This window comes from Canis lupus, chromosome 2 (assembly GCF_048164855.1).
Source record: "Canis lupus baileyi chromosome 2, mCanLup2.hap1, whole genome shotgun sequence".
Lineage (NCBI taxonomy): Eukaryota > Metazoa > Chordata > Mammalia > Carnivora > Canidae > Canis > Canis lupus.
The window spans coordinates 2,261,222-2,279,836 of NC_132839.1; the positions used below are offsets into that span (position 1 = coordinate 2,261,222).

General features: G+C 42.8%; 1 protein-coding gene and 1 long non-coding RNA gene across 6 annotated transcripts; one reads left to right on the forward strand and one right to left on the reverse strand.

Moving 5' to 3' along the window:
- The first annotated feature begins 109 nt into the window (after positions 1-109).
- STARD4 (StAR related lipid transfer domain containing 4) lies at positions 110-16,729 on the forward strand. 5 transcript variants are annotated; one of them, XM_072788018.1, is made up of 8 exons: positions 110-242; positions 612-848; positions 6,993-7,106; positions 8,251-8,300; positions 12,020-12,146; positions 13,022-13,136; positions 14,189-14,361; positions 15,917-16,729. In XM_072788018.1, exons 3-8 carry the CDS (start codon positions 7,002-7,004, stop codon positions 15,926-15,928), a joined length of 582 nt encoding a protein of 193 aa, XP_072644119.1. In that variant the 5' UTR covers positions 110-242; positions 612-848; positions 6,993-7,001; the 3' UTR covers positions 15,929-16,729. The 5 variants fall into 5 exon arrangements, with proteins under 5 accessions (XP_072644119.1, XP_072644134.1, XP_072644108.1 ...); XM_072788007.1 differs by having other exon boundaries at positions 111-242; positions 14,189-16,729; XM_072788033.1 differs by lacking the exon at positions 6,993-7,106 and having other exon boundaries at positions 14,189-16,729.
- Positions 3,533-13,179, reverse strand: LOC140611237 (uncharacterized). Its single transcript, XR_012012522.1, has 2 exons — positions 11,566-13,179; positions 3,533-4,043 (listed from the first exon to the last, which is right to left on the reverse strand). It is a non-coding gene; the product is annotated as an uncharacterized lncRNA (long non-coding RNA).
- Positions 16,730-18,615: the final 1,886 nt, after the last annotated feature.

Here is an 18,615-nt window from a genome sequence, read left to right on the forward strand (position 1 = left end):
TGCCCCGCCAACTTCTGCCGCAGGCCCTTCGGGTGCGCTCTGCGGAGGAACTAGGCCCTCCTCCCCTCGAGAGCCGCCTGCCTTCCCATTGGCTGCGAGCGGCAGCGTCCCGTCGCTCATTGGCTGCCGCCGCCCGGCCCCGCCCCCGCCCGGCCCCCAGTGGGCGGGGCGTCCGGGAGCCCACAGCGTCAGGGTCGCCGACCGCCGGGAGGCCGCCGCGTTCCCTCCCCGCCGCGTCTCAGGTATCTCGGGGGCCGGCGCCGGGCGGGCTGGACGCGGGGCGCCGGGGCCGCAGGGGAGATCCGGGCGGGGGGCTCCGGCGTGGAGGTCGGGGCCGGAGCCCGCAGCGTGAGAGGAAGGAGGTCCCCGGAAGGACCCCGGGGCCGGCGTGTCGCCCGTCCTCCCTCTTGGCGGCCTCCCGGGCGTCAGTCTTTGCATCCGGGAAATGGGCGGCGTGACCCTCCAGGGCGCGGGGCAGCCGGGCCAGTTCTCGCACGTCGGGCCGCCCCTCGTCGGCTTAGGGAGCGTCCCGAGCCCGCCTGCGGTCAGGAGCCCGGGCGGAAGGACAGGTTCAGTGTGAGGTCACATTTTTTATGTAATGTCTCTTGCAGCTTGTGGGCGACTTCGGCGCTTGACAGAAAATAGACTTGTAGACCCTGAGGCGGAGGCCCGGCTGGGGGCCCGGCTGGCTCCACCTCGTACCCGCAGCGAGACCCGGGACAAGTGACTGGATTTCTCTGCTGGCTCTTTCTCCGCAAAATAAGGATAATAGGATCAGCTTTGAAGGTCGTTTGTGGGGGTTAGAGGGAAGAACACAACCCAAAGCGGCCAGAAAGACTGATCACATAGTAAGTGATCAATAAGTGTTCTTGTTAGACATGTAGGAGCTCAGACATCAGCTTGGACTCAAACTGAGAGCCCAGATAGCGTCAGAATTTAACGTTGCCCTAACTGTTGTAAAAAGTCTCTGCATTGTTGTAACGCTTACACTAGAACGAGCTGAAGTGAGTCCTGAAACAGAGGGAAGTGCTGTGGTCACGTTGCCGAAGCGAGCTTCCTTGTTGAGTCCCTGCTACAGCCAGTCTCAAAAAAAAAAAAAGAGAAATTACTGTATTTGACTGGGTTGGAAAAGCCAAATTACAAACTCAAAGATGGGTTGGAAATCCGGCATTTGCTGAATTTTTATGTCAGGTACAAATACAATTTGTATTTGTACAATTTGTTTTACAGAGCCTGGGTTTGCATGACATCTTGGGGAAAATCTATGGCATGTTAAATTTAAGCTGTTTATGTAAGGCCTTTATCCATTGGGAAATGGAAGTTTAAACAACTCCGGTAACAGCTTCTTTAATGAGCGAATCCTGACCTCATACTACGGAGGTACAGACACTGTGAGGACACTCACTTTTTATTAGGGATTAAAGTGTTTATTATGTTTCGTATATAAAAGAGAACTTCTGGCCGGCTCCCTGTGATGTAAGTGTGATGAAAATTGGAGTTGTAGTGGCCAGAGTGTGGTGCCCATAGATGGCCCCAGGATCATTTCTGACTTTGGCAGGCTGCCCGCTCCGCAGTGGCAGCCATTGTCTATACTGGCGATCACTGCAAAGACGTGGGCATAGAAAACGTGAATAAGAGGTTAAAGTAGGGAAAAAATGGAGGTGGACGTTACCGAGTAGTGAGTAACAGAACCGTCAGAAGGAGCTGCTAGATTCTGATACAGTGAAACGGTACCTGTTCTCTGAAATGTAAGCGATTGAGTTGAGAGGTTCCCCATGTGGGTCAAGAAAGGGAATGAAAGGATCAGCAAGGCGGAGTTCAGAGTAGTATTTAAAACGTCTGCCTCACATTCTTCAGAAGTGGAGGTTGCAGTGGTGCATGTTGTTTGCTCTCCTTTCGATCAGTGTCGATCAGTGTGAGCACTCTCTGTTTTATTAGGAGAGCCCAAGACCTCGATGGTAACCCCAATCATTACTGCCCACTCCTCAAGTCTGGGCTATATTTCAAGAGATATATTGTGCTTGCCCACACACAGATGGTTCAGACAATAACCATTATTCTCTTTTGGACTTAATCTTGATGAAAAATATCCATGCAAGAATGAACTGCCTGATTCCATACTTCATTGGGCTAAAAAAAAAAAGTCTTCTGAGTTTATACTTACTTTGTTCTTCTTTCCTGCCTACAACTCCACTACCGTTAGAAGAGGCTCATTAGTGATTTTTAATGTTTTAGCTTTTGTTGTTATTGCAATTCAGAGTTAAATATTTAAAGGGTGGAATAAGTCAACTTTGAGAGCAAACACTGGATTACATCCATTTCTGTAGTTCTAGGATCTGGTAGGTACTAGCGCTTGGTGAATAAATTAGACTTCCTTGAGAAATTGCTGTAGTTAGTTATGGCAATGAAGTTGTCACTCGGAGGCTCCAGGATGATTGGTAAAAGTGGGCCCGTCTTTGCTTTTTTTTTTTTTTTTTTTTAAGATTTTATTTATTCATGAGAGAAACAGAGAGGCAGAGACACAAGCAGAGGGAGAAGCAGGCTCCATGCAGGGAGCTTGGCGTGGGACTCGATCCCAGGTCTCCAGTCTCCAGGATCACACCCTGGGCGGAAGGCTGCGCTAAACCACTGAGCCACCCGGGCTGCCCTGTCTTCCCCATCTTGAGGTCTTCCATAAGTGACACTAGTAGCCCACTGTCTACCTTTTTTTCCCACTTTTATTTACTGGGTTCCTACTGTATGCTAGACATAGGACGATAACATTGAACAAGGCACATTTCCTGTCCCCCTAAAGGCTTATAGTTGAATTGGAAAAGCTAACAAATTAATAATCACAGAGTTGCTGTGAGAAACATTGGTGGTGTTGAGGGAAGCGAACCTAGTCTTTAGGGGAGTCCAAGAAAGAAGAAATTAGGCCGTAAAGCTCAGCCAGATGCTAAGAGGGCCCAGAAGCCATATTTAGGAGTATGGACTCTATATGATCAGTAAGAATGAACGATTACTCAGGTAGTAATTAAACATGCAGATTCTCATCTTTATAGGTAGTTTTTATTGCTTACATTTGTATAATGGATTTGTACAAAGATGACGTCTGTGATAATAGCATATCTACATTTCATCTTTGATTTCTATCGGGGTTTTGAAAAAAAATATCTTCCCTGGCAACCACAGGAACCTGGCCAGCAACCTTTGTGGTTCAAGAATAGTGTTTAGTCGTAATGATTCCAGTAATAGATAAATTTGTTTTTCAAGTCTTCTCTAAGAATTTGTGCTTGTTTGTAACATATCCTTGATTAAGCTCATTGTATTGTATCTATTGTATATATCAAGTTGGCAGGCTCAGGAGGGGAAATGGAATACTTTCCTGATTGGCACACTTTTTGAATGAGCTCATCCACTTTTATTCTGTGGGTGGAATCTGTATTTATTATATATTTTACCTCACTTACATCACTTACATAGATCCTAAATTCTGTGTTATTGAATTTTCTATGTATGCTTTCTCACATTTCCCATATTTTTGGGATATACCACCCCCAAAAATGCCACTTTGGAATAAGGATTATTTTGAGCTGAGGGCAATTCAGCAGCAAATGCAGAAAGAGTTGTTTTCTCTCCCTCTACTGCCTAAAAGTAGGACATAAATTTCCCTTTGTCTTCCCTCTCCTCTCTCCTATGGCAGGAGAACAACTCATCACTGAAGATAGGGTTGACACCAAGGTTGTCTAAAAACAAACTCTACTATAATAACCTTTCTTTTCTATTAGTTTTCCATCATATATTTACTTTCTCATGATTTACTACCCCTAAAAGCCCAAATCCCTTTTCCTTTGTCTTGTCACTTTTCCACAGTTTATCACCCTTTGTTAGAACAGTATATAAGCCCTAGATCTAAATGCTTTTTTGGGTCTCCATTTCTTTTTTTTTGTGTAGGCCTCTATGCACATAAAAATTAAATTATTAATAGCAAATAAAATTTGTGTACCTTTTCTCCTGTTAGTATACTTTTCTTTCAGTTTAATTTGCAGACCCAGAGGCATAACCTAAGAGAGTAGAGAAAAAGGTTTTTTTCCTCCCTACAGTTCTTTATCATCTTACTCTTCATCATGTTTAATGGCTTATATGCTTTGCTTTATGCTCTTTATATATTGACTACAACATTGATTTATTTCTGTTACCTTTAGTTTTTAGGTCAGTGGTTCTCAACCCTGGCTGGATAACAGAATGGTCAGTGAGGCTTTTTATAGAACCTAGACTTTGGGGGCCTACTCCAGAACAGACCCACTGAATCACACTGTCTGGCAGTGGGCCCTGAAATCTAATATTTTTTAAAAACAGTGTCAATGAAAACCAGAGGCAAATAGAAGTGAAAATGGTACAGGCCAATCTTATTCAAGAACTATTACAAGAGGGGAAACAGTACCTCAGTATAGGATTGTACCTCATTCTGGGGGCTCAGAATTAAGATTAAGCCTCCAACTCTTGGTTTCAGCTCAGGTCATGATCCTGCAGTCATGGGATAGAGTCCTGTCTCCTGCCCTGTGCTCAGTGTGGAGCCTGCTATGGATGCTCTTGCTCCCTTCTCCTGTGCCCCTCCCTACTCTCTCAAATAAATAAACAAAATCTTAAAAAAAAAAGAAAAGAAAAAAAAAGAATTGCACTCCATTCTGCATTACAGTAAGGATGGTGTGGATTTGTAGCCAAGGAGCAGGGTAGGTGTCAACGGATGGGAAATTGCTAAGAGGAAGCATTAGGGGTAAGAAGGATTCTGGCTAAATTGACTTAGGATTCTTGCTGAATGAAGAGCAATGCAATAAGATCAAGGGTAGGATGAGGAATTTTTGAGGGTGAGGGTTTTTCAGTAAACTAGCTCAGTGAGATTCTTGATAAAGCTGAACTTAGGGGGCCAAGGACAAGCCCAAGAATGATGCTTGGTCAAAAAGAGGACGCAGAGAGCCTAGGAAGGGAATCTTTGTCAACAGCAACAACTACTATAAAATATGACAAAGGGGATTCTGATGTGTGCACCTGTGGTTGAGAATTGCAGCCTTATTCCCATGGAGGTTTGGGGTGTGACATTTCATTTACATATTTTCTTGATTTTCTTTTTAGTAGTAACTTGATAGTTATGCAAATTGTGCAGCTATTCCCCCCCGAAGCTTTTTCTCCTTTTCCTTTTACTGGAGTGCACCAGGACACCAAAAGGACACAAAATAAAGACCTAATGATTCTTCTTTTGAAGCAAACACACTTCAACAAATATTAAGGGCCTGTTGTGTTCCAGGCAGTGTTCTAGTTGGTGGGGATATGGGGATAAATAAGGCCCGTGCTCTATTATTTGGGGATATGATGGTGAAAGCGTCAAATACAGTACACCAATAAATAAACAAGTTAATTTCAGATAGTGATAAGCACTCTGAAGAAAATAAAAGGATATAATAGTGACTTGCAGAAGGCTATATTGAGACAGGAGGTTTAAAATGAAATTGTCATTACAAGTTGTTACTGGTCATGCCCACATTTGAGATAATAATAATATCTAGGCAGAGAAATAGCAAGTGCAAAGCCCAGAGTCAGTGACAAGCTTGGCCTATTTGAGGGACAGAAAGAAAAGCAGTAGGACTAGACTATTATAGGTGATAAGATGTGGTGGTGTGAATAGGAATCTCTTAATTTCTATTAAGGATGATTCCTAGGCTTTGACTTTGAGCAACTGACTCAGTTACCATTTTAAGTGTATATTGTTAAGGCCCCTGGGTGGCTCAGCCAGTGAAGCATCTGACTCTTGATCTCAGCTCAGGTCTTGATCTCAGGGTCTTGAGTTCAAGCCCTGCATTGGGCTCCATGCTGGGTGTGGAGCCTACATTAAAGAATAAATAAGTAAAAATAAAAGTAAATTGTTAAGATGAGGATGACCAAGTGAAACTGAGGGAAGTCTCAGGTGATAGGATGGAGCTCTAACTATGCTTCTGGATCTGGGACTTTGTAGAGTTGTATCTCTCTGCCCATTTCCCCTCTCAGCCTCAAGGTAGCCAGAGTTTTTGCACGTTTGCATGTTGATCAGAGGCTCCCAGAGCAATTATTCTAAAAGAAACCTGCAGAGCTTGCATGGACTTTTCTAACCCAGCCTAGGAAGTCATGCAGTCACAGACCACCTCTTGAAGGGAACTGTATCAGAGAATTTGCAGCAATGTTTTAAAACTGTCACATTACAGGAGGCTTCATTATATCATTTATTATCTTTAAGGTTAGTAATCATTTCTCTTTAAAAACAACATTGAACGGTAGCTTATCTTTGGAATTGATTGATTTAGTACTTTTTTATATGGTCAAAATTATTGCCTTAAAATTACAAACCACTTACTTATGCTGTACAGGTGATCTCCTTCCTTACACAGATACTGAATCCTGTAACACTTAATCAAATGAAGTAAAATACTGAAAATGATGCAGTTCTTCAAACTATTAAAATTATTCAAAGTTTTGTAACCTTATCCTGAAAGGATGTATGAACAAGTTTCTAGTTGAGCTTGTCATTAGTTTTCTAGAATGAGTCCTAAATTTGTCGGATGTTAAATTAAACATTTAATGGCTAAAGCTCTAAAGACTTTTTAAAAGAATTTATTCCTTATGTATTTACTTTTGTAGTTTGGAAACAGCAATTTTTTTCTTTAAGTTATCTAGAATTCTGTAATATATAAAAAGGGAAAATAGGATTGTATTATTATTTTTATATGAGTGATTTTAATAACTTAAAATGTGGAATTCTCATCCTTGACTAGGTGTTACTCATCTTGGGAGCTTTCAGGAAAAAAACTGATGCCCAGGTCCTACTCCCAGAGATTCTGATTAGTTGATTTGGGATGGGATCCAGGTATTGGTATCTTTTATGGCTCCTCAGGTGATTCTATTATGAAGCCAGCCTCGAGACTCACTAGTCTACTGCTTCAAAGTGTGGAATTTGTGGATGCTAATCTTTGTCTCTGTAACAGGAGAAAAAAATGGAAGGCCTGCCTGATGCTGCTGCTTTTGCAAGTAGGCTTAAAAACACTCTCATCCAATATCATAGCATCGAAGATGATAAGTGGCGAGTTGCCAAGAAAGTGGTAAATTATTTAAATTACCTGTATTTGGCATTTATCTTCTATCTAATGAGTTGGTGGATGACTTTCAACATGATAAGGGAAAATTTGGACCATACTTTGGATGTGCAGGGTAGATAATTAAGCTAATAAAGTTGGTGGTTTCACATCTCAACCAAGGCAAACACATAATAATCCTGCACTGCTTTCATTACTTCTTTAGATATTATACGTGAGAATAGGCTCTTGGCGATAGTAGCTTCTAAAGTCAACATATAAAATATATCATGTATGGGTAGTTTGAAATAGTTTCAGCTATGTCAGCAAGCCTAAGAGGGTAGCCAGTTAGCATTCTTTTCTACAGGTATGACCTGTCCAAACCATCACATGGCTAGGTATTGACCGAGCCAAACCTAGAGCTCAGGACTCTTCCAGTTCAGTACTACAGCTACTCTGATATTCAAAATTTCTTGGGAAATGATCAGAAAGAATTGGTAGGGACCAACTCAAGGTATGGTCACTGCCATAATAGATGTGAATGGTTTGATTTTTAAAAAGATAGGAGCAAGTTCAAAATGAAATATGTAGCATTCCTATTATCTTAGTCTAAATGTGTCCATAATGCTAAATAAGATTGGAGTGAGGCAAATAATAATGGTCGGTGAGCTAGAGCCAACCCAGGATCTTAACAATGTTTGCACCTCATTAAGCTACTGGATAATCTATTTTGGGGGGGTCTGTACTTTAAATAAAATGTGAAGAACTTTAGGATACAGAAGAAATTCAAATATGGATCATTTGATGGTATAAGTGACTTCTAGGTAACTCTTTGAATATTTACTTAAATTTTATTTTATTTTAAATTTTTAAAAATTTTTAAAGATTTTTATTCATCAGAGAGACAGAGAGACAGAGAGGCAGAGACACAGGCAGAGGGAGAAAGCAGCAGGCTCCATGCAGGGAGCCCGGTGTGGGACTCCATCCCAGGACTCCAGGATCACGCCCTGGGCCAAAGGCAGGCACTAAACCGCTGAGCCACCCAGGGATCCCTACATTTTATTTTAATGCAAGGATAGACTGATGCCCTAGACTTTGAAACTGTTGGTTTTATATACAGAGTTCTACCTAGGTGTTGATTTATGCCCATATACTGTTTTTATTTTTCTAGAAAGATGTAACAATTTGGAGAAAACCTTCAGAAGAATTTAATGGATACCTGTAAGTAAATTCTTGTAGTTTTATGTAGCTCTTAGGACATTGCCAAACTTTTTATATATATATATTTAGTGATAATATACATATATTATCACTAAATCATCATTGCCAGTAAAATATTGCTTTTAGGAACTTAAACTTTTTGAGAAGAATAGCACCTTATAAATTCAAAGTCTTTATCAACGTCCATATTCCTTGTGGACTGAGTTAGTGATAAAGGAAATCATAAATAAGGATATCAAATGGCCAATAAAATCTTAATTTCTCAGCATGGTATGTAACACCTTTCTAATAGTCTTCTGTATTTACTCAGTGCTGTAGCATACTTTATTCTAAGAATTTATCTTAAATCATAGGAAAGATAATAGTTAAGTACTTCTCTCTTCCATCACAGCATTACTTATAATATTAAAAATTACAAAAAATTTGAATAATCAAAAGAGAATGGTTAAATTTTGAAACATGATATTTTACAGTCTTTAAAAACTACATTTTCAAATATTACTTTAAAACACCAGAAAATGCTCAAGATGTAATATAAAGTGAGTAAAGCGGAATTCTAAACTGCATGTAGCAGAATTGTGAGTTGACTTTATATATTTTTTTGTATTAAAATGTTTTTATTTAATACCAAATATACACCTCTAGATGGCAGTTCTGTAGGTGATTTCTATTTCCATTTTTTGGTATTTGCATATAGTTGAACATGAATTATGCTTTTAATCAGAAAAAAAAATTGGTTTTTAATGCCAGTGGAGACAATTGCCTCGTGTAATTGGGAGTGGAATATTCATATCCTTGGGTTGGGAATCAGCCCTTTTAAGAATGAAACTGTTGGTCCCACGTACTATATTTTCTAGTGTAATACAAAGACAGCATTTCCAGAACAAGATTTCTGACAAGCACTGTAAGCAAGTGTGAAGTTAATCCCTTACATCGCTGATTCCCAGTGGGGGTTGAAAACCATAAAAAGTGCCAAGGCAGGGATCCCTGGGTGGCGCAGTGGTTTGGCGCCTGCCTTTGGCCCAGGGCGCGATCCTGGATATCCGGGATCGAATCCCACGTCGGGCTCCCGGTGCATGGAGCCTGCTTCTCCCTCTGCCTCTCTCTCTCTCTCTCTGTGTGACTATCCTAAATAAATAAAAATTAAAAAAAAAAAAAAAAAAAAAAGTGCCAAGGCAGCATTACACTTGGTGCTTGAGAGGACTTCACAGAAGAGCTAGTGTATGAGCTGAGCTTTAAAGAAAGAATGAGTTAATTCTTAGGGAATGAAGGACTGATTCATATTCCAGGCAGAGGGGATTGCATCTACTACATAAACACAGATGGGAAACCCTCTGAGGAGTTTGTTGATGGAAGTACAAGTGATGTCTGTATAGCTAGAGCATAAAGTGTGAGGGTAGGGAGAACATATGTCTGAAGGAATTATTTTTTTTAAGATTTTTTATTTATTTACTCATGAGACACAGAGAGAGAGTCAGAGACACAGGCAGAGGGAGAAGCAGGCCCCCTTAGGGAGCCCAATGTGGGACTCGATCCCAGGACCCTGGAATCATGACCTGAGTCCAAGGCAGGTGCTCAACCACTGAGCCCGCTGGGTGCCCCTGTCTGAGGGATTTTTTAATTCTAAAGTAAGGAATTCAGTGTTGTGCTCACCCTTGCTCAACCTTTACCTCCACTTCCCAGGTTCTCAGAGACTTTGAACTTAATCCCATAGCACTGTGAAAATGGAGGTGAGCATGGAGAGTTTAGAGGTTTTACTCTGGGAGCTGATGGCTAGCTTCTTAAAGTTTCCTTAAGATCATAAAACTTTATGTCAATGTTATATTCCTGAGAAGAGATCTTTGGTGTTTTTCAGAAACTTTAAGAGGTATGTAGTCCAAAGAGCTAGAAACGGTTAGTGTTGAGTTGGACACACTAAGGATGTAGCATGGGACTTGAGGAGGGCACGTGAACATGAAAGAGCTCTAATGATGGTGCTGGTGGTGCTGGTGATGATAACTAATTTATTGAGGGCCAAATATTGTTCTAAGCACTTTACATTTAGTATGTCTTTTTGATAAAACATGGTGACTTCCGTTCTGACTACTGAAATGGAATTAAGAGAAAAAGAAGAAGCCAAGTTGAATCCCAGATGTCTAATTTGGGTGACTGGATTAATTTGTATTGCCCCCACTCCCACCCCTACCCCAAATTAGAGAACACAGAAGGGAAGGGCAGATTTAGGATGGGGGATATAATGTTAGTTTGAGCTGGAAATATTTACAAAATGATGCAACAGCTTCAGATGCTTTTAAAAAAAACTTTTAAAAAGCCCCACCCCTAATGTTACTGCTGGAGTTAAAGCAATCTCTCTTTTCTTCTTTTTTCTCTCCTCCCCAGAGCTAGCTACTGTAAGTGTGCATTATCCCTGTAGTATGCCTTGGCCATATATGTGTGTACTGTGTTTCTATTAGTAATTTGCTATGGTTTTTTCCCATATAGTGTTTTTTCAAGGTTTAGCCATGTTTTCCATGCAGATCTGTTCTTTTACATTCATGTGAAAATGCTCTGATATGTTTGCCTGTGTTTGCCCATTTTTGGGTCGTTGACAGTTCCTCCTTATGAAGTGTAATGCTACCGTGAACGTCTCTGGTATGTGTGATTTCTCTGGGTGTGTACCTGGGTCTTAAGGACACGCGAGACTGTGGGATTCATTGCTCTGCAGTGGAGTGAGCAGTCTGAAGAGTTCTTCCCTTCCACTCAGTTTCACTCTGCCACACTCAGAGGCGTGAGATGCTATCTTGTTAGTATTTACTTGATTATGAGTGAGGTTGAGCATCTTTTCTAAATTTACTGACATTTCAGATCTTAACATATCTTTTGCCCTTATTTTCTTTGGATTGTCTTTTCTCCTTGATTTACAGGAATTAATTATATATTCTCTATAATGATGTCTGTTTATATGTTGCACATGCCTTCTTCCAGTCTGTGGCTGGTTTTTAAAGAAATTACTTATTTTGTCGTTCGTGGTATGCAAGTTTTTAATTTTAACTGTCTAGTGTTACTTGTTTTTGTGTCTTACATATTCAAGAAATCCCAAAGTCACAAAGATGTATTTTTCTCAAAGGTGTAAAATTTATGTAGTGGTTTTTAGTCCATCTGGAATTAATCATTGTGAATGGTATCAAGTAGTGATTCAGTGTTTAGTTTCCCTATTAGCATAAGTACGGAATCAAAGGGCCACCCAAGGAATAGTATACCCTTTCCCCACCGACAGGTACTGCACCTTCGAAATACGTCGAGGTCTGGATATTATTCCTGAGTCCATCCTCGGTGTGCTATTCCTGGGTGACCTATTTTTCTGTCCCTGTAAAAAAAAGTTTTTGAAAGAGTAAAAATATATGTATATTAATAACCCGTTGGAGCATAACTGAGAAAAGAATAGCATCCAGAGTAAATAAAGCACTAGTGCTGTATGGACGGTTTGGGGCTATACTATAACGTGGGGGTGCTTCACTATATTCATGGTAACATGATGTAGCCTTCAGGTCACTAATCGGTTTTGAGGGCAAAGAGTGCATTCCATAAAATAATTGATGTAACTTACCAGAAAAACTGCTGGGATTTACTCCATTTAAAACATCTTTATTAACTTTTACTTTTTTTAAGTTAGCTCTATGAGGGCATATGCTGAAATTCTTCATCCGAATAGCATCTGACCTTACTATCTTTCTCTCCAGGTTCAAAGCCCAGGGTGTTATAGATGACATTGTCAATAGTGTCATAGACCATATACGCCCGGGTCCCTATCGCTTGGATTGGGACAGCTTAATGACTTCAATGGATATTCTGGAACACTTTGAAGAGGTATTTATTTAGAAACATCACTTCAGGTTGTGTGAGTACACGCGCGCGCGCATGAGAGAGAGCAGGTGAGCGTGAGCATGTACCCACTTATATTCGCCGTATTCTTTGCTTTGAGAGTGAGTAGTCATGGCAAAGACCTCACAGGGGATACGATACTAGCTGCCTTTTAAAAACCTTGAGCTTCCTCATACTAACTAATGAGTTTAGTCAGAACTGAGTTTGTTTTCCACAGTAGCTCTCCCCTTGCTGCTTGAGAAAATTATCAGCATCTTTAATTGTAAAGTTATGTTGAGGTTCCGAAATCTAAAATTCTGAAAACAGCACCATTGTATTCAGGTTTCTAAGTAATCGGATGTAGGTTTTTCCATTAATATTAAGCCAAAAGTCAAAGATCAGAGATAACGATGCCACCTTAGGCATTAGAGAATGATGTAACTGAGGCATGTTGTCTTCTTTCTCTATTTATATTAATTCATTCTTCCCATGTTTGAATTTCTTTATTGAAACATTGGGTGTTTTAGTCTAAGTATTTGTGCATTTTATCTTAAACGCCTACAGTCTACGCCACCTGCTCCCATGCTGAATGTCCTATAGGATATAAGGTCACTGTACTGAGGTAGAGATTTAGAGGCTGGGTGGCTTACCTCTTTGTACCTTGATTATATGTACCTTATTCACGTCCGTATGTAGCAGTGACATTTAGAATAGAGGTCTAAACCTATCAGAATCACTGTCAGAATTATTAGTAATAATACATTTATAGGAGTAGTCGTTTTTTACTAAGGGTTAATTTTAGGGGAATATACTCTTTGCCCTTAAATCTGAGTCCATGTTTCCTAAGTAGCAACACCTGTTACCTGTTGTCTGTCTTTCAGAATTGCTGTGTGATGCGCTACACTACGGCTGGTCAGCTTTGGAATATAATTTCCCCTCGAGAGTTTGTGGATTTCTCCTACACCGTGGACTACGAAGACGGGCTTTTGTCCTGTGGTAATGATCTCACGACCTTATACTTTTTTCATCTGTTTTTTTTTTTTTTAATTTTTATTTATTTATGATAGTCACACAGAGAGAGAGAGAGAGAGGCAGAGACACAGGCAGAGGGAGAAGCAGGCTCCATGCACTGGGAGCCCGACGTGGGATTCGATCCCTGGTCTCCAGGATCGCGCCCTGGGCCAAAGGCAAGCGCTAAACCGCTGTGCCACCCAGAGATCCCCTCATCTGTTTTAAATAGTTGAGTGTTCTAGGCAGGACGTTTCTGTGTGAGAGACACTTCAGCCTCCACACTTACCTAATAATCACTAAGCTTTGCAAGCGCTACAGCGTAGGGATTAAAATCACACTATCAAGAAGGGTTTTGAAATCTTTCCGGTAAGCTTTGATTCTCAGTTACCTGGTATCCCCAGGTCACAGCTAGCGAGTAGGGCTCACGTGGCTGCCTCTGAGGCAGGGATGGAGTAAGGAGCTTCTGTCCTTCTCAGAAGACTGCCTCGTAGTCACACACAGAAAAACAGGCTTGGTGCGTGTTAGAATATCTTCCCTTCCTTGAGCTGTGTAGTATCTTTCTTTTAAAAGCTGACATTTCCTGCATTTAGAAGTCTCCTGCTTTCTAAGAGCCACCTGTAGGCGTGTTGTCTTCGAGTACAGTCTGTGCTCAGCTGGCAGCCGTCGGTAAACCCGCGCAGGCACGCGCCTCAGGCGGCCGTGCTGGTGCCCCAGGGAGTAGCGCTGGTGCCGGTTTCAGTGTTGGCACCTTGAGTCTCGGATGCTCCCGCCAAGATGCCTAGTTCACAAGGAGTTACTGAAGTGACATTTGTCACCTACTCTGATGGGATCCGAACCGTCCCCCATTCCTACCCGCCAGGCCCCCATCAGAATTCCACCTGGGAATTCTTTCCTGGTCTCTCTTGGGGCTCACTTCTCATCTACATGGTAAGAAGGGAAATATTTGAACAGGAAATCTGGTAAGGGTCTTTGAATGAGAGTTTTAGACTAATCTCAGTCACTGCTATTCATGGTGTTATTTTAAAATTCCCTTACAGGGCTAAGTGTTGACTGGAGTGAACAGAGACCAGAGTTTATTCGTGGGTTTAACCATCCCTGTGGCTGGTTCTGCGTTCCACGTAAAGACAATCCCCAGCAGAGTCTCTTGACGGGCTATATTCAGACGGATCTGCGTGGGATGATCCCGCAGTCTGCGGTCGATACAGCCATGGCAAGCACTTTAATCAGCTTCTATGTGGATTTACGAAAAGCCCTACAGAAGGCCTAAGATGTCTAAACTCGTAGGACAGCCGTTCCCCCAAATCAACTTTTTCCCTCAGTGGCGTGGCCTGTGAAAATCATCCTTTTCTCTCTTCTGTGTAGCTGTAGAAACATGAGATGATTTGTCAGTTTATCTTATTCCTTAGTTATCTAAGAGAAGGCATCTCCGTTTCCTTAGACAGTTGTTTGCGCACTGTTTGGTACAGCGGCGCATCTTGTTTGACCGAAACTCTTACGAAACTGAACATTGCCTCGATGTGAATATGAAAGCACAAGCTTCATACTGGTAAAGTCATCTGTTTTAGAGCTTTACGAACCTTTAAAAGTTTTAACTATCTTAGGAAATTAAATATCAGTGCTTTACTTTTGGTACGCTCTATGAGTTGGCCAATATCTAAAGAGAAGAGTTCTTTATATTTTATAAAAGGTGAACTTGTCAGTTGACTTGTACTACTTCAAATATTGAAAAAATCAGAAATAGAAGAATAGAGATAGTATAGATATAATTCAGACAGTTGTTTTGATACCTAGATAACATTATTTTCTGGATATCTTTTAAAAATGTATTTGTATCTTTCTGTCCATTTATTTTGGAAGTCTTCCAAAGTGTTTATGCACGGATGAGACCAAGAACTGCCAAGTATGTGCTGGAGCCACCAACCCGATGGCTTGTGTAAAGGGCGTGGTGATGTCCTACATTCACCAACAGCAAATCGTCCAGAAATCAAATTCAATGAGTGTTTTCATATTTCAGTTTTTTCTTTTTTTAAGACAAGCCCTCGAGAAATAGCTTTTAATTCTGAGAAGTATCCAATATTCTGTAGGAAAATAATCAGATTTTTAGTCTTTCTCATTTCATCCATGTTCACATTTCAAAGTATCGCTCCCCTCAAAGTGTTACTGACTGCATCATACACGTTCACGAGTGTGAACGTGACTCAGTCTGGAACTTTTTTTTTTTTTTTTTTTTTATTTATTTATGATAGTCACACAGAGAGAGAGAGAGAGAGAGAGAAAGAGAGGCAGAGACATAGGCAGAGGGAGAAGCAGGCTCCATGCAGCAGGAGCCCGACATGGGATTCGATCCTGGGTCTCCAGGATCGCGCCCTGGGCCAAAGGCAGGCGCTAAACCGCTGCGCCACCCAGGGATCCCAGTCTGGAAGTTTAGTACATGCGTTCATACATTTGTCCACTTGCCTAGATGAGTCATTTTATAAAACTGGCTTGGACTGTAATAGACCCCGTGACTCCATGGCTGCCTTAAATGAACATTCCCGAATGATCTGAACATTCCAAGTGATTCTGTTGCTTTTGAATAGCCACCTGGTTGACTTCCAAAACGAGACCTTGAGACAACTCGCTGTATCCTTGCGGGTGTATTTATGCTTGTATTCAGGCCTATATCTTGAAATCTGTCTCCTGTTCAGTGGGAGTTACGTGGTACTTACTGTTTCTAAATGTTTTGTTTCTTTTTTTAAATTAATCTGAGGTTTCTTCTATTCCAGCATACTGTCTAGGATGGTGAAATGCTAGCAGACATCCAATTATGGGGCCCAGACTGGGTGAGGGATTTGTGACAAGATGGCCTGAGCTGGGTACCCCTAACATGAATAAACTGTCTAATGTGCTGTTTGTGTTTCTCAGCTTATACCAATCACCTCCAATTAGTGATTACATAATCCACTGTTGCACTGGGTCCCTTGCACATAAAAGGAAAAATTTTTGTTGCAATATTGAGTCCTAGGATAGACTGAAAAATAGTATTTGAATTACCTGAAATTTCTATGCAGCTTCTAGATGGCACTTGAGATTTGCTGGGCTCTAGATGCTACTTTTTTCTTTTCTTTTTTAAACAGCTTTATAGAGGTATAATTTATATGCTGCACGACTTACTGGTTCTAAGAATACAGTCCAGTTACATCTCGCATGCACTTAGAGTTGTGCGGTCATCACCACAATCCAGCTTTAGAATATTTCTAGCAACCAAACGACCCCTTTGCCTGTCTGCAGACTCAGATCTAACCAAAGTTGAGCGCAGTTGCCCTTATACAGAAGATGAAAAAGATTAGCGTAGGCTTTATCTGGTTTTGTTAGAGGAGAGGTGTGTTTGATCCTAAGCTCAGGCACCTTATGGTAATGTATTAAATGTTATCTCAAACACTGTAATTATACAAAAATTTAATGATCTGGGTTGGGATTAATGATAACATGTAATTGAGTCTGCTGTTTCTGTAGCAGTGCTGGATAATAGAAAAATAACATGAGCCATAAATGTAATTTAAAATTTTCTATCTGCCACATTAAAAAGATAAAAAGCAGCTGGTGTTAATGTTAATGATACAGGTTTTAACTCAGTAATCCCAAATATTACCATTTAATCTTGTAATCAGTGTAAAAACTGATTAAGATGGCTTATACTCTCCTTCTATACTAATTTGTTGAAATCTAGTGTGTATTTTACTGGGTTGAATGAGCCACATTCTAAGTGTGCATTGTCCACATTAGGCCAGCAGTGTGCGGTGGCCAGCACAGATCTGTTTGGTTTCATTCGTCTTTTTATAGTATGAAGTGATGAGTTTCACAGAATTACTCTCTTAATTGCAAAATGTTTTCTGGTCCCTGGAGCCTCCTGCTTGCCAAATAGAGACTTCTGAACATCAGAAATCCATTCATTGTTGTTAATAATGTAAAAATTGTAGCCAAAAAAGCTTTTCCTTTAAAAATAAGGTGGACCGGCCATGAATGAAACAAACAAAAAAACTATAATCTGCCGTGTTAGATGTATCTTCTCTAGTTTCCAGCTAGTTTGCATTAGAAATCTATTTATGCAGGAAATACTGGCACAGGACTGTTTTCAGTACGTGTCACCTATTTTTGTAAGGACATTAATTTCATATAAAAATTAGTAGTTTAACACAAGTGATGCTCTGAAGTTCCCGTGTGTATTGATAACCCGACAGACCCTCCAGTTGAGCACAGGACGCGGCAGAAGTGATGGCGGGGACCTGGAGGCCGCGAGCTGCTGGAGCGCTGAAGAGACACGGCAAATCCCAGCCGTGCCTCCGGGGCACTCTCCCTGAGGCTGGGTACGCTGGCCGGTGTCTGCAGGTCAGACCATGTCCCAATAAAAATACTCTTGTTCCCGCTCCTGCCCTGCACTAACTGAAGGGCATGTTGTCAACGCTCGGGTGGAAGGACGTTCTCACCTGACGGTCGCGGGTGGAGGTGGGCGGGCCCTGCCGGGTAAGCCCTTTGCGGGTGTCGGGCGGGTACGAGGGCCTCCTCGCTGTGCTTGCGCTTCCGCGGCCACCTTGGGGACAGGTGAGCGGCCCGGAGAAGCCGGAGAAGCCGGGGCTGGACCCGCTTTCCGTCGCAACGTGGGTCGGAGGACCCCTTGTGGGGTCGGCCGCCCTTGCCTTTGGTCCTAGGAGGAGGAGGAGGTGGGATCGGAGCAGACAAGGAGCAGAGCACATTGGTCACGTTGTCATTTCCAAAGATTTTGCGCGTGCAGCGGGGTAAAAGGTCGCGTCCCGCAATTCAGCCGCCGCCGGGGGGCTTCACGTTTTACGAACGTGTGTGACTCTGGAGGCGGGGTGTCCGCCCGGAGCCCCCCGAGCGCGAGCACGAGCACGAGCGGGGTGTCCGTGCTGAGATGCCGGGACGGCCGGGGACGCCTGGGCCCTTGTCGGCGACACCAGGGCACCGTGGCCGTCGCCGCGGACCGCGGCCTCCCGAAACAAACGGGAAAAGAAAGGTCAGTGGCTGGAGGCTCACCGGCCCCGTCTCCTCCGCCGCGCACCGCGGCCCCTGACGAGCTGCGCGGCCCGGCCCGGCCCGGCCTCCCCTCCTCCCGCCGCGCGCCCGCCCTGCCCCGCGGGGCCTCCCGTCCCTGAACCTGAGGCCGCGGCGGCCGCCACCTCAGGGGCCGGGGAATCCGAGTCGCCGGCTCAGCGACAGGGGGCCAGAGCTTCCACAGTTTTGTTTTTCTTAAAAGATTTTACTTATTCACGAGAGACGCCGACAGAGGCGGAGACGGGGCGGGGGGCAGCCGGCTCCACCCCCCGTCGCCCCGCCCTGAGCCCCGGGCCGGTTCTTCGTCTCCCGGTGAGAAGGCGGCGGCCCTCACGCGGGGGCTGCGCACCGGGGCCTGCCTGCGCCGCGGCCCTCGGGCGCCCTGACGCCCTGACGCCGCTCCTCCCACGCC